This window comes from Myotis nattereri, assembly GCF_964212035.1.
Source record: "Myotis nattereri genome assembly, chromosome: 3".
Classification (NCBI taxonomy): domain Eukaryota; kingdom Metazoa; phylum Chordata; class Mammalia; order Chiroptera; family Vespertilionidae; genus Myotis; species Myotis nattereri.
The window spans coordinates 59035804-59051134 of NC_138077.1; the positions used below are offsets into that span (position 1 = coordinate 59035804).

Below are 15331 nucleotides of genomic sequence, written 5' to 3' on the forward strand. Positions count from 1 at the left end.
TTGAAAGAAAAGGGTCTAATTTAACCTCTTCATTTTCTACAAGAGCAACTGAGGCCCAGAAAAGCCAAGTGTCTCGCCCACCCTCCTCACATTGAGTTTTATTTGAGAGATTCTGTAGAAACCACAGTGCCACACCGAGCTACCCATGTGTGGTGGCTAAGGGCATGTGGGCAACTTAGACTGTACCAAGGACAAAATAGGACAGAGCGTGGAAGAATGAGGAAGAGGTGGTGTCTGAGTGCCGTTGGCCAAGAAAGTCATGAGAAGGCATTTGGCAGGTATATTTAAATCACTGACTCAAGGAAAAAGAGAATGGGATTAACAGATAATGGTTTTAACATTCTTTACTATAATTTTAAAGTTAGTAGGTAAACAGGATTGATGTCAGGGAGATATTTTTAGGCAAGGGGCCCTCTCTGCACCCCTCACATGTCAGTGACTAACTATTTTGCCTCCACATATGGTAATAATTATTTATTCCTGAGCTTTAACTCCTGTAGAAATGGCAAGGCCGAAGGGTAAAGGTCAGAGATATTCTTTAACTCTTAAAATACTAACCAGTCAATTCATTAATTACTATAATTATACATTTTGAAACTGTTTCTCCACTATGAAGATACTTAATCCTAGGGAAAGAAAATGTATAAAGTTAAATTAAAGTAATCCCTTTCCTCTTGAGATTTTAACATCTAACCAGTTCCCTGAAGGTAATTTCCATACCTAGTTCCATATTCCTGGGCTTCGGGCTATGATTCCAACAGTTTCACTGTACCCCCAAAACATGACCATGCTTTTCCAAATCTATTCAACCTCACCGTCTTCAGCTCACCTGTGCTACGGATCTCTCTACCCGTAAACACTCTAGTTATTTAAATAGCTAACTAATTCTCATATCTGGCGCTTGTATTATTAGTATCAGTATTTTAAATGACCTTTCATTTTCTTTTGTATTGGCTAAGAATGGATTTCCTAGGGGTAGCTATAAGTCAGCCTGTCTTCTTGGATACTCCTAGGCCAATACTCTCCAGTCTTCCCAGGAGAGACCCCAGCATATACCCTGAAGACCTTGGTGTTGGGGAAAACCTGACAAGATTAAGTGCAGTTATATGCACTTATGCACAGCAAACAAGCATAGTTATAACCGAGACACTGAGAGCAGAGTTATGAGCTGCACCTGGAGGTTACAGAGGCAGGCAAGCAGGAACCCGGAGTTAGGGTGTCTGGGTAGGTCTCCTTTTACTTGACATTGGTGGCTCTAGCTTGTGTTCTTCAGAGTTCAGAGTGCACAGAATCACTTTTGCTGCATAAGCCACTTCCCAGAGTGTCCTTAGCTGAACTCTAAGCCATATAACACCAAAGCAAGGCTCAGAGAAAAGACATGAAAGCAAGCCCTGCTCCCTTCTCCCTGCAAGTTCTATACAGTTATTCCAAAAGGTAGAAATAATCTAGCTACATTTTAAAGCTTGCAATACCTCAATTATCATTAATCGTTTTACATTTGTCCCTCTGTATGTGCAAGTTACAAGTCGGTAATAATTTATAGTTTGTGTGCAAAAGTCTGTATAAATTTTCCAACTTGTAAAATACTTTCACTTCTATTCGGGATGCATATTGGATTCAAGAGCTGTGGGCTGGAGAGAGACATATCTAGGGAGTATTGTTAGGGAAAAACAGGTTTTAAACTCTGAGTTTAAATAATACATGCAGTATATACAACTGTGCTACATTAACCGGTAGGGAGACACAGGGGATGGAATTTAAACCACAGAGAATGACTTGCACTTAACATAGCAAATGCTGATCGGGAAAAGATCACAGCATTTGGACTTTAGAAAACCCTAGGGGTTGGCCTTCCATCTATTTCCTCACCACTTCCTGCCCCTCAACCCTGCGACCCCTTATCAGTACTGTGTAACTTCAGATACATTGCATAACCACTCTGGTTGATTGCAGAAGAAAGACCTAAGTGGTCAGAAAGCAGATAATCTCCTCTTGCTCTAAGATTTTAGATTTCCAAACAGGAGTTTACACATGGCCGGGTCTCATTCTCAGCGCCAAGACCCCCACCTCTCACCCCCAAAGGCCCATATGTAAGTAACTGTCTGGACAACCCTCTTGCTCAGAGCAAAAAGGTGATGTGCAGCTCAGCCTCAGTCTCCGTGCTCACGACTCCAAATGTCTCCTGGGCGCTCCAGCTCAAGCCTGAAAAGCTTACCTTCACGGCATGGACTGCGTCAGCATCTGCTGCACCTGGGTCCCCTGATTGTGAGCAGGCAGGTCCTGGGAGGCAGAGGAAGGTGCATCCGCTGCACAGAGCAGAGTTCTGTCGAGGAGGCTGGGAAAGGAAAGTTCAACAGAAATAGTCCAAGTATTTCGAGGTTAAAAATAAAACTATATCACAAGGAGCAATGTGACCAGGCTCAGCTTACTGATTTTTTCTTTCCCCTGTATTTATCAACACTCGATCTCTACTGGAGTGGCATTTAGCAGGGGAAGCCGGAAGGGAAGTGAGGCTTTATATCAATGGGTTTTCTTTCCCTTGAGGAAGGCAGAAAATCCTTTTAAGGATCATTTTCAAGGCCAGAGCAGCTGCCCGGAGTCCTGTGCGTGTGCAGTCGGCAGATCCAGCTGTGCTCTCGGTGGCTGGTGGAGCCCTCAGGCTGCTGCTCTAATTATAACCATGCTTTTCACCTAAATCCACAACTCGCTGACACAGCAACTTGTGCAAGTAACATGCGGTCTTGTTTTGGTTTCTCCTATTTCTTGTCATGACAAGTAGGTGGCTGTCCTCTTCTGGCCCTCTTCTTTCCCCGGTGGTTGGAAAAGGGAGAGTTTGTAACTCATAAATTAGGCATGAGTAAGTCCAGTGTGAGAGAATTAGAAGTGGTAGGAGGCTTAGCTTTGGCTTAATCCAACTCCCTCTTTTTACAGATGAGAAGACTGAGCATTAGAGAAGGTAAAATTGTCCAACGTCACAGAACTTGCTCCAGTGGAAGAGCCAGAAGAAAGAATCAGTTATTCTTACTCCCAATCTGGTGCTCTTCTTCTTCTTTTTTAAAAATATATTTTTATTTATTTCAGAGAGGAAGCTCCCTGAGGGAGAGACAGAAAGAGAGATAGAAACATCAATGATGAGAGAATCATTGATCGGCTGCCTCCTGCATGTCCCCTGCATACCCCCTACTGGTGACTGGGTCTTCAACCTTGATATGTACTCTTGACTGGAATTGAACCTGGGGACCCTTCAGTCCACAGGCCAATGCTCTATCCATTGAGCCAAACCAGCTAGGGCTGGTGCTCTTCTTGAGCTCATCCTCCTCAAAGGAACTCACTCAGCTATCTTCTGAGGAAAGAAAATACATGAACCTGGCTTTGCAGATTTCTAGGTACAAAATTCTCACCTGTGATTTCTCTGTCTGAGGTTTCCGTTACCTCCAGTCACATGTGGTGTGAAATATTAAATGGAAAGTTCCATAAATAACTCATAAGTTGTAAATTGCCACCGTTCTGAGTAGCATGTTGAAATCCTGTGCTGTCCAGCTCCATCCAATCTGGGATGTGAATCATCCCTTTGCCCAGTGCATGGACATTGCGTACACTACTGCCCATTAATCACTTAGTAGCTATCTTTGTTATCAGCTTGACTGTCGCAGTATCACCGTGCTTATGTTTGGGGCCATTAGTAATGGCCCCAGAGTGCAAGAGCAGTGATGCTGGTAATTAGAATATGCCAAAAAGAAGCCATAAAGTGCTTCCTTTAAATGCAAAGGTGAGTATAGTACAATAAGATATTTTGAAAGTGAGACCACATTCACAATGAGGAGGAAACTGGTCTTGCAAGGAGTGTCAGGCCATAAAAACTGTGAACAATGTACTGCCCTGGAGGTGGGGGGCCATTATCGCTGGCCCCAAGACAGATCATCAGATATGGCCTGGGGCCCCCCAACACCTGGGGGCCTTCCTGTAAGCCCACGAAAGGGGGTGGAACCATATCTGCAAGACAAAAGCCCCAGAAGGTTATAAAAAATGAAGCCCTCTGCATGTTACTACACTCTGATTTGGAAATTATTCCCAGAGTCCATTAGTGTTAATAAATGGGGTCCCTCCCTTTCTCTAGGAAGTGTGCTTGGTATTTCTTTGGTATTCTATAATAACATAACATTATTGTAGTTATCCTATCTAATAAAAGAGAAACATGGTAATTAGCCGTACCTCCGCTACCCTTCCCATTGGCTAATCAGGGCGATATGCAAATTAACTCCCAGCCAAGATGGTGGTTGGCAGCCAGGCAGCTTCAAGCGAACATGAGGCTTGCTTGCTTCAGTGACGGAGGACTCCAACGTTCCCCGCCTGACTTGCCGGCCTCTGAGCTTGCAGTTTGAAACATTGTTACAAATATAGAAGCTAAACAAAACCCCAGAAACCTGCTTTCAGCCAGCTGGGATCTCAGAGCTGGAGTTGAAACAGTGTTTTGATTATAGAACCCAAACAAACCAGATACCTGCTTTCAGCAGCTGAGGCCTAAGAGCTGGAGCCAAGTCTCAGAGCTAAAGCTGGCCCAGGATAAAAAAAGAAAAAAGAAAAAAAGGAGCGGTTGGGAGCTTCAGTCACCCGCCAGCCTGAAAACAGCTCTCAGTCCCTCACCTAGACTGGCCAGGCACCCCAGTGGGGACCCCCACCCTGAAGGGTGTGTGACCAGCTGCAAACAGCCATCATCCCCTCACCCAGGCTGGCCAGGCACCCCAGTGGGGACCCCCACCCTGATCCAGGACACCCTTCAGGGCAAACCAGCCGGCCCCCACCCATGCACCAGGCTTCTATCCTATATAGTAAAAGGGTAGTATGCCTCCCAGCACCGGGATTAGCGGAGCCGCGAGGCCTCCTGGCACCGGGATCAGCGTGACGGGGGCAGCGCCCAAACCCCCTGATCACCCTGCGGCTCTGTGTGTGACAGGGGGCGGTGCCCCAACCCCCTGATCGGCACCTGCTCTGTGTGTGACAGGGTGCAGCGCCCAACCCCCCCCCCCCCCACGGGCCCTGCTCTGTGTGTGACGGGGTAGAGCCATAACCTCCCCATTGGCCCTGCCCTGAGTGTGACAGTGGCGGCGCCCCAACCCCCTGATTGGCCCTGCTCTGTGGGTGATAGAGGGTGGCGCCCCAACTGCCCCCCACGGACCCTGCTCTGTGTGTGATGGGGTGGAGCCATAACCTCCCCATTGGCCCTGCCCTGAGTGTGACAAGGTGCTGTGCCCCAACCCCCGGAACCGCCCTGCTCTGTGTGTGACAGGTGGCAGTGCCCCAACTCCCCTATCGGTCCTACTCTGTGAGTGACAGGGGGGAGCTCCCCAACCCCCTGATGGGCCCTGCTCTGTGCATGACAGGGTAAAGAGCCCCAACCCCCTGATTGGCCCTGCTCTGTGCGTGACAGGGGAGAGCTCCCCAACCCCCTGATCGACCCTGCTCTGTGCGTGACAGGGTAAAGAGCCCCAACCCCCCTGATGGGCCCTGCTCTGTGAGTGACAGGGAGTGGCTCTGCAACCTCCCCATCGACCCTGCCTTGAGTGTGACAGGGGGCGGTGCCCCAACCCCCCAATCGGCCCTACCCTGAGCGTGACTGAGGGTGGCATCACAACCTCCCAATCCTCCCTGCTCTGTGCATGACAGGGGGCGGCGCCCCAACTCCCCAATCAGCCCTGCTCTGAGCCCGACCAGGGGCTGCACCTAGGGATTGGGCCTGCCCTCTGCCACCCGCGAGCGGGCCTAAGCCAGTAGGTCGTTATCTCCTGAGGGGTCCCAGACTGAGAGAGGGCACAGGCCGGGCTGAGGGACCCCCCCTCCTCCGAGTGCACAAATTTTTGTGCACCGGGCCTCTAGTATCATTATAATTGTTCTATTTTATTAGTAGCAATTGTTAATCTCTTACTGTGTCTAATTTATAGATAAAACTTAATCATAGATATGTATAATATAGATAGTGTATAGTATATGTTGGTACTATCTGCTGCTTCAGACATCCACTGGGGGTGTGGGGTGTTTTAGGACATATTTCCTGAGGATAAGGGAGGATTACTGTATGTGATTTTGACCAACTTACTTAACCATTCTCTACCTATTTTCCCAATTGTGAAATGGGGCTGATAATATTTACTGTGACTATGTGTTGATAAGCTTAAAGCATTAATATATGTATACATGTAAAGCACATAAATGATGTCTAGCACATACCAAGTGCACAACAATGTTGTTATTTGAATGTGTGGGCTAAAAATAGATGTGCTAATTTCTGCTGTAATTAACAAAAACTGATTTCCCTTCCTGGATTCTTTCATGCATATACAGAGGTAGGCAGAAGTAAATTTATAGTTGTAATACAATTATTATAAACTAGAGGCCTGTTGCACAAAAAGATTCGTGCAATAGGCCTTCCCTTCCCCTGGCTGCCGGCACCGGTTTTTCTCCGGCACCCGGGACCCAGGCCTTTACTCCGGCCAGAGCTGCCTTCAGTCTTCACTGCTTTGGCTGGAGCCGCCTTCAAGCCTTTGCTGCTCTGGCCGGAGCCGCCTTCAGTCTTCGTTCGGCCGCTTCGTGCCTACATATGCAAATTAACCACCATCTTTGTTGGCGGTTAATTTGCATACCTCCCTGATTAGCCAATGGGAGGCATAGCGAAGGTATGGTCAATTACCATGTTTGTCTATTATTAGATAGAATAATAATACAAGAATAAACTGTTTAGCATAGGCACAGCTGTAAACCTACTTTTGCCTACCCCTGTATGTCCATGTAGGTACTTTTGGGGGGTGAGCAGCTAACAGTTGGAAACTATAAAAATTTTGTGTATGAATCTTGTATTATGAAATTATGCTGAACTTATTTATTAGTTCTAATAGTTTTCTTATGGATTCCTTATGATTTCCTATATACAAAATCATGTCATCTGTGAATAGAGATATTTTTACTTTTTTTATTTTGAATGTCATTTATTGCCTTTTTCTTTTTTTTTTTGGCCTTATTTCCTTTACTGCCTAGAACTTCCAGCAACGTGTAGAACAAGAGTGGTGACAGTGGCCATCCCTAATCTGTATTCCCAATCTAAAGGAAAAAGCATTCAGTCTTTTGCATTAAGTATGATATTACTTGTGGATTTTTTGTAGATGGCTTTTATCAAGTTGAAGGAGTTTGATAGTTTATTCTAGTTCGTTGAGTGCCTTTATTATGAAAGGATGTGCACTTTTGTCAAAAGCTTTTTCTGTGCCTGTTGAGATGATTGTGTGTTTTGTTTTGTTTTGTTTTGTTCTAATCCTCACCCGAGAATATGTTCTACTGATTTTAGAGAGGGAAAGGCAAAGAGAGAGAGAAAGAGAAATATCAATGATTGAGAGAAGCATCTATCAGCTGCCTCCTGGATGTACTCCCACTGGGAATCAGACCCACAACCTACACAGGTGCCCCAACTAGGAATTGAACCTGCAACTTTTCAGTGCTCCAACCAACTGAGCCACACTGGCCAGGGCAGATCATGTGTTTTTCCCCTTTATTCTATTTTTTTAAAATATATATTTTATTGATTTTTTACAGAGAGGAAGGGAGAGGGACAGAGAGTTAGAAACATCAATGAGAGAGAAACATTGATCAGCTGCCTCCTGCACACCCCCTACTGGGGATGTGCACGCAACCAAGGTACATGCCCTTGACCGGAATCAAACCTGGGACCCTTCAGTCCGCAGGCCGACGCTCTATCCACTGAGCCAAACCGGTTTCGGCCAAAATAGTGTCTTGCCTTAAGGTTTAAATTGACAGGTATTAATGTAACTATGCCATTTTCTTTTCTATTTGAAAAAGGATTATTGGGCTGTCCTCCCCTTGTGAGACAGCCCGGCAGGTGCTTCTCCTCTAATAAAGCCTGTAGTCCTGGTTTTCGGCCTCTATCTGATCTTTCAGGACCCAGGACCCAGGCACCCAGGACCCAGGAACCCAGGATCCAGGCACCCAGGCACCCAGGGCCCAGCCACCCAGGACCCAGGAACCCAGGCACCCAGGTGGGCCGCGCGGGAACAATAGGCCCCGAGGTAGGAGGGGGCGATGCCTCCCCAAACACGACTCTCCAGACCGGCCAGAACCCCCGGCCTGCAGAGGCTCCTCGGGTCTCCGGGGGGGGGGGGGGGGCCAGCTTGTGCCCCTGGAGGATTCCCGGGTCGGTCGGCTCTCCCACCAGGGAGTCCTCCGTCCTCACAGGGCCTACCCTGTCTCCTTGGCTGCGAGGACAGTGACCCAGGTGGCTGCGGAGGACCCAGCCTGGCGTTGCTGGTCCTGGAGGCGAGGACACGGTGACTCTATCCGAGAAGCCGGGAGTCCCTGTGGGGTTGGAGGTGCTTTAAGGAGAACCAGGACTTGGGCTGAATAAGGAGGTATTGGAGTCAAGGAGTATTAGCGCCATCTCCCCAAGACCTCCTGCATGTCTACCCCTTCCTGCACGCTGCTTCCTGGAGGGTCCAAGGACAGACCTGCATCAGAGCTCCATTCCATCCCCTGCAGCCTCCTCCTCCCTCCCTTCCCCTCCCCTCCCTTCCTTGCCCCCTGTTGCTCGGAGCATTCCTGATGAGCCTCTCCAATGCTAACTCTGCCCCTCAGGGTCTATTTCCTGGGGGACCAGCTGGACAGCTGCCTGGAAAAGGCCTTCTTCCCGCAGTCTTGATCCCACTTCCCATTTTCCCTGAGCCCTCACAGCCTCCTCTTCACTTTCTCCTGTTGGGTCCCAGGAACCCAGGACCCAGGACCCAGAACCCAGGAACACAGGTTGACAGCCTTATATCTCTCTCCTTGAGTTCCTATTCCAGTGAGATTATGTTCTCTTCCATTTCCTCGAGCTCATGGAGAAATATTCATGCACATTTTCTTTTACTTCCGATGGATGTTCTTCATCTGCCTTTATTGGTTGTTACTGTTCTCTGGGAGGAGAAATATCCAGTTACGGAGGACAGCCCTCGGGATTAGCTACTCGCTAAGGGCTGTGCAGGGGAGGAGGGTGGAGGGAGGACACAGCTCTACCTCGAGGTCATTTGGGAGCACTTTCTCGTGACTCCGTGTCTTCTGAGCAGGGTCTGCTCACCAACTCCATGAGCATTCACGGCCCCGCGGTGTGGGGGGTCCGGGCTGTGGCAGCGCCTCACACAGCCCATTGCCAGGAGGATTCCTTCTGCGCCCAGTGGATCCCAGGCTTCCTCCCAGCTGGGCTCCCCTGGCAGGCCAGGTGTGGGCACCTCCGCTGGCCTTCAGCGGGGGCACTTTAAGGGCCTTTCATGAAAAACCTTGGGAGGTCCCACGTGCTTGTTGGTGTCATGTTTCAGTCTGAGCCCAAGTTGACTGATCTAGCCGCTATCCTTTGTAAATTTTTTTGCATGTATTTTCAATAAAAATGATATTTTCTTCTCAAAAAAAAAGAAAGAAAAAGAATTACTGATTTGAGATATCTTATTTTTGAAATATAGGCTTTTTCAGCTATAAATTTTCTTGTAAGCATTGATTTAGCTTAATTCCATAAGTTTTGATATGTTGTATTTTTGTTTCCATTCATATCTGAGTATTTCCTAATATTCCTGATTTCTTCTTTACCCATTGATTATTTAGGAGCGTGCTGTTTAATATCCATATATTTGTGAATTTTATGAATTTCTTTCTGCTAGTTCTAATTTTGCTCCATTATGTTTGTAGAACATATTATATTCCGGAGGCCCAGTGCATGAAATTTCTTACTGGTAGGGTCCCTAGCGGCTGCTGGACTAGTCCCTCCCTTCCCCTGGCTGGCCCGCCCCCTGGTCAAACTGCCAGACACCTCCCGGTCAAGGGGACAGTCTGCATATTACACTTTTATTATATAGGATAATTTCTTTTTTTTTAAAAAAAAATATTTTTATTGATTTCAGAGAGGAAGGGAGAGGGAGAGATAGAAACATCAGTGATGAGAGAGAATCATTGATCGGCTGCCTCTTGCACACCCCACACTGGGGTTTGAGCCCGCAATCAGGGCATGTGCTCTGACTGGGAATTGAATCATGACCTCCTGGGTTCATAGGTCAATGCTCATCCACTGAGCCATGCCAGCCGGGCTATATATAACTTTAAATTTACTATTGTATAACCTCAAATGCCTTTTATTCAAAACATTCCTATGTCCTTTATTCAAGTTTTGAAGTTTTCTCCACAGAGGTCTTACTTTTCATAGTTAATTCTAGATACTTTATATTATTAATGGTGAGATACTTATTTTATTTCTAGAGGCCCGGTGCACAAAATTCATGCATGGTGGGGGGTGTTCCTCAGCCCTGCCTGCACCCTCTCCAATCTGGGACCCCTCGAAAGATGTCCGACTGCCGGGATGGGGCCTAAACCGGCAGTCGGACATCCCTCTCGCAATCCAGGACCACTGGCTCCTAACCACTCACCTGCCTGCCTGCCTAATGCCCCCAACTGCCCCCCACTGCCGGCCTGATCACCCCCAACTGCCCTCCCCTTCCAGCCTGATCTCACCCCTAACTGCCTCTGCCTTGGCCCTTACCACCATGGCTTTGTCTAGAAGGAAGTCAGATGTCCGGAAGATGGCCAGTTGACCCAGTCTAATTAGCATATTACCCTTTTATTAGTATAGATTTTTTTAATGACTGGTTTTGAGGAAAAATGCTATTAATTTTGTAGGTTGATCATGTAGCTGGAAATTTGCTTAGTTGTCAGTCTAAAAGTTTGCTGATTTTCAGTGTTCCTAGGTGATCATCTCATCTTAAAAAATCTGTCTTAGCTCTCCCTATGCCAGTTTTTACATTTCTTACTACATATGGACTCATACTTTATTAAAACTAATGGTGATGGTTATTTGCCCTTAAATTTTGGTTAAAACTACCCTCTAGATTAGAAAACACCACACATAAAGATTGGAAATACAATGGAGTCAAGACAGTCTTTTCAATAAATGGTGTTGGGAAAATTGGACAGATACATGCAAAAGGATGAAACTAGATCACCAACTCACACCATACACAAAAATAAACTCAAAATGGATAAAAGACTTAAACGTAAGACAGGAAACCATAAAAATACTAGAGGAACCCACAGGCAGCGAAATCGCAAACATATGCCGAAGAAATTTCTTCTCTGATAATGCTCCTAGGGCAATGGAAACTAAAGAGAAAATAAACAAATGGGACTACATCAAAATAAAAAGCTTTTGCACAGCAAAGGAAACCATCAACAAAACAACAAGAAGACCCACTACATGGGAGAACATATTTGCCAATGATACCACCGATAAGGGTTTAATTTTCAACATATACAGGGATCTCATGAAACTTAACAAAAGGAAGATAAACAATCCAATAAAAAAATGGGCAACGGACCTAGATAGACACTTTTCGAAAGAGGACATACAGAAGGCCGATAGACATATGAAAACCTGCTCAAAGTCACTAATTATATGAGAGATGCAAATCAAAACGACAATGCATTATCATCTCACACCTGTCAGAATGGCTATCATCAACAAATCAACAAACAACAAGTGTTGGAGAGGATGTGGAGAAAAAGGAACCCTTCTGCACTGCTGGTGGGAATGCAGACTGGTGCAGCCACTGTGGAGAACAGTATGGAGCTACCTCAGAAGACTAAAAATGGAACTCCCATTTGACCCAGTGATCCCACTACTAGGAATATATCCCAAGAAACCAGAAACGCCAATCAGAAAGGATATATGCACCCCTATGTTCATAGCAGCACAATTCACCATAGCTAAGATTTGGAAACAGCCTAAGTGCCCATCAGCAGATGAGTGGATTAGAAAACTGTGGTACATATACACAATGGAATACTATGCTGCGGTAAAAAAAGAGGAACTCTTGCCTTTTGCAATAGCATGGATGGAACTGGAGAGCATTATGCTAAGTGAAATAAGCCAGTCAGAGAAAGATAAATACCACATGATCTCACTCATTTGTGGGTTATAGAGAACAACATAGACTGATGGGACATAGTCTTTGGGACAGACCCAAAGACTGAGAAACAGCGATCAGGCTATCAATCCCCAGAAGGAAAGTAGGGGAGGGCGGGGGTAAGGGGAAGAGATCAACCGAAGGACTTGTATACATGTATATAAGCCAAACCAATGGACATGGACAACAGGGGGATGGGAGCATGAGTTTGTGTGTGTGGGGGGGAGGTTGGGGGTTAATGGGGGGGATGAGGACACATTTGTAATACCTTAACTAATAAAAAAAAAAAGATTGGAAATAAAATATTAGTTTATAATCTGCTCCCATAAAAGGGCTGCTGATTCTATTTTATTTATTTATTTGCTGATGACTCTTTTTTAGAAGTCCAAGATAGTTTTGGGAAGAGGAGTGTTTAGGGCCTAATTGGCCATCTAAGGGACTAGGAAGGCCTCTTTTTCAGGCAGAGTTGTGGGGTTGATTGTGTAGTACTGAGCTATACTTGGAAAAACTAGTTGTTTAAAAATATATATTTTTTGTTGATACCTAGAGCAGAAGGAAGGGAGAGGGAGAGAGAAACATCAATGTGAGAATGGAACATCGACTGGCTGCCTCCTGCATCCCCCAATCCTCTAGGGAACTAGCCACAAGTGGGGCCAGGAATCAAACCGGCGACCTCTTGGTGGCATGAGACAACACTCAACCAACTGAGCCTTGCTGACCAAAGTGAAAAAAAACTAATTTCTAAAAAATTTAAATTCTTTACTGTTGAAAGTATTACATGTGTTTCCTTTTTTCCCCTATTGTCCTCTACCCAGCCGTTCCTACCCCCCAGTACATGCCTTCACCCCCTACTGTCTGTGTCCATTGGTTATGTTTATATGCATGCATGCAGTCCTTTGGTTGATCTCTTACCCACCTCTTCCTATCCTCCCCTGCCTTCCCTCTGAGATTTGAGGGTCTGTTTGATGTTTCTATGTCTCTGGATCTATTTTTGTTCATCAGTTTATGTTGTTCATTATATTACACAAATGAGTAAGATCATGGGATATTTATCCTTCTCTGACTGGCTTATTTTGCTTGGCATAATGCCCTCCAGGTCCATCTATGCTATTGCGAATGGTAAGAGTTGTTTCTTTTTTTTACAGCAGTGTAGTATTCCATTGTGTAGATGTACCACTGTTTTGTAATCCACTCATCTGCTGATGGGCACCTAGGCTGTTTCCAAATCTTAGCTATTGTAAATTGTGCTGCTATGACCATAGGGGTGCATATATTCTGATCGTTGTTTTGGGTTTTCTAGGATATATTCCTAGAAGTGGGATCACTGGGTCAAATGGGAGCTCCATTTTTTTTTTTAATATATTTTATTGATTTTTTACAGAGAGGAAGGGAGAGAGATAGAGAGTTAGAAACATCGATGAGAGAGAAACATCGATCAGCTGCCTCCTGCACATCTCCCACTGGGGATATGCCCGCAACCCAGGCACATGCCCTTGACCGGAATCGAACCTGGGACCCTTCAGTCCGCAGGCCGACGCTCTATCCACTGAGCCAAACTGGTTTCGGCGGGAGCTCCATTTTTAATGTTTTGAGGAAACTCCATACTGTTTTCCACAGTGGCTGCACCAGTCTGCATTCCCACCAGCAGTGCATGAGGGTTCTTTTTTCTCCACATCCTCTCCAGCACTTGTTGTTTGTTGATTTGTTGATGATAGCCATTCTGACAAGTGTGAGATGGTATCTCATTGTTGTTTTGATTTGCATCTCTCAGATGATTAGTGACTTTGAGCATGTTTTCATATGTCTTTTGGCTTTCTGAATGTCCTCTTTTGAGAAATGTCTATGTAGGTCTTTCGCCCATTTTTTTTTTTTTATTGGATTGTTTATCTTCTTTTTTTAAAAAATATATTTTATTGATTTTTCACAGAGAGGAAAGGAGAGGGATAGAGAGTTAGAAACATTGATGAGAGAGAAATATTGATCAGCTGCCTCCTGCACACCTCCCACTGGGGATGTGCCCGCAACCAAGGTACATGCCCTTGTCCAGAATCAAACCCGGGACCTTTCAGTCAGCAGGCTGACGCTCTATCTACTGAGCCAAACCGGTTAGGGCAGTTTATCTTCTTTTTGTTAATTTGTATGAGTTCCCTATAAATTTTAGAGCCTAAACCCTTATTAGATGTCATATTGACAAATATGTTCTTCCATGCAGTGGGCTTTCTTGTTCTTTTGTTGATAGTTTCTTTTGCTGTGCAGAAGCTTTTTATTTTCTCCTTAGTTTCCATTGTCCTAAGAGATGTGTCGGTAAACATATTGCTATGAGGCATGTAGTATTGGAAGTGCTTGCTAGCCATAGTGATCAAACAAGAAGAAATAAAAGGTATCCAAATTGGAAAAGAAGTAAAACTGTCATTATTCACAGATGACATATTGTACATAAAAAAACCCTAAAAACTCCATCAAAAAACTACTAGATTTAATAAATAAATTCGGCAACATAGCAGGATAAAAAATTAACACCCAGGATTCTACAGCATTTCTATACACCAACTAGTGGCCTAGTGCATGAAATTCGTGCACATTAAAAGGGGATTAATTAGAGGAATTTTTTTTTTTTTTTCCAGGCGGGAGCCCAGCGCTCCAGCAGATCCATTTTATTTGGACGGAAGGCAACCATAGGCGCTGATTCTAGATCATGGTTCAACCAACCGCCCCTATTCTAAAAAGCGGAATCCACATCTTCCGTGGGATTTCCACCTGGGCTTCCAAGTGGGATGACTTTTAAGGAGCGGGTTTACAGTTGCCCGCGAAAGCCCAAGCACGCCCAAGCATTCACGTGCAGGCCGGGCAGTCGGTGGGATCGGGGAGGGAGCGGGCCAGGGGGCCAGAAGGGGAGCGAAGGAGCCCCGAGACGCAGCGAGGGCCTCCCGGGGCTGACAGCCCGGCGGTGCCCGGAGAGGCGGCCGACCAGCCGGCCGGCCCCGCGCCAGCAAGGAAGTGCCGAGCCCGGCGCGCAGGCACCCCGCCGGGCTGGGACCCGCGCCAAGGGGCCGCGGGGCAAAGGGGCCAAGGGACAGCGGGGCTGCGCTCACCCAGAAAGAGGCAAAAGAGGTCGAGGCAGATGAGCAGCGCCCGCTTGCTGCCGCCCTTCCTCGGGTTGTTGTTGAGCGCAGGGCTGCCGCCGTTCTTGCTCTCCGGGACGATCGCCTTGTCATACTTGTAGTTTTGCATGGCGCTGGCTGCCCCGCGAAGACGCCCCGCAACAGCGGACACACACGCAGACGCGGGGCTCGCTTCCTGGCCGAGGCTGCTCAGGAGAGTGGCGGGTCTGGGGAGCGGAGGGAGCCGAGAGTGCG

The 15331-nt window shown here is 46.4% G+C and overlaps 1 protein-coding gene across 1 annotated transcript in view; it reads right to left on the reverse strand.

The window, feature by feature from the left end:
- Nucleotides 1–15206, reverse strand: part of FBXO40 (F-box protein 40) — a gene marked incomplete at its 5' end in the record, with an annotated part of 32015 nt that extends 16809 nt beyond the window's left edge. Inside the window, 1 exon segment of the mRNA XM_081085983.1 lies at nt 15068–15206. Within this exon segment, the coding sequence (XP_080942109.1) occupies nt 15068–15206 (139 nt within the window).
- Nucleotides 15207–15331: the final 125 nt, after the last annotated feature.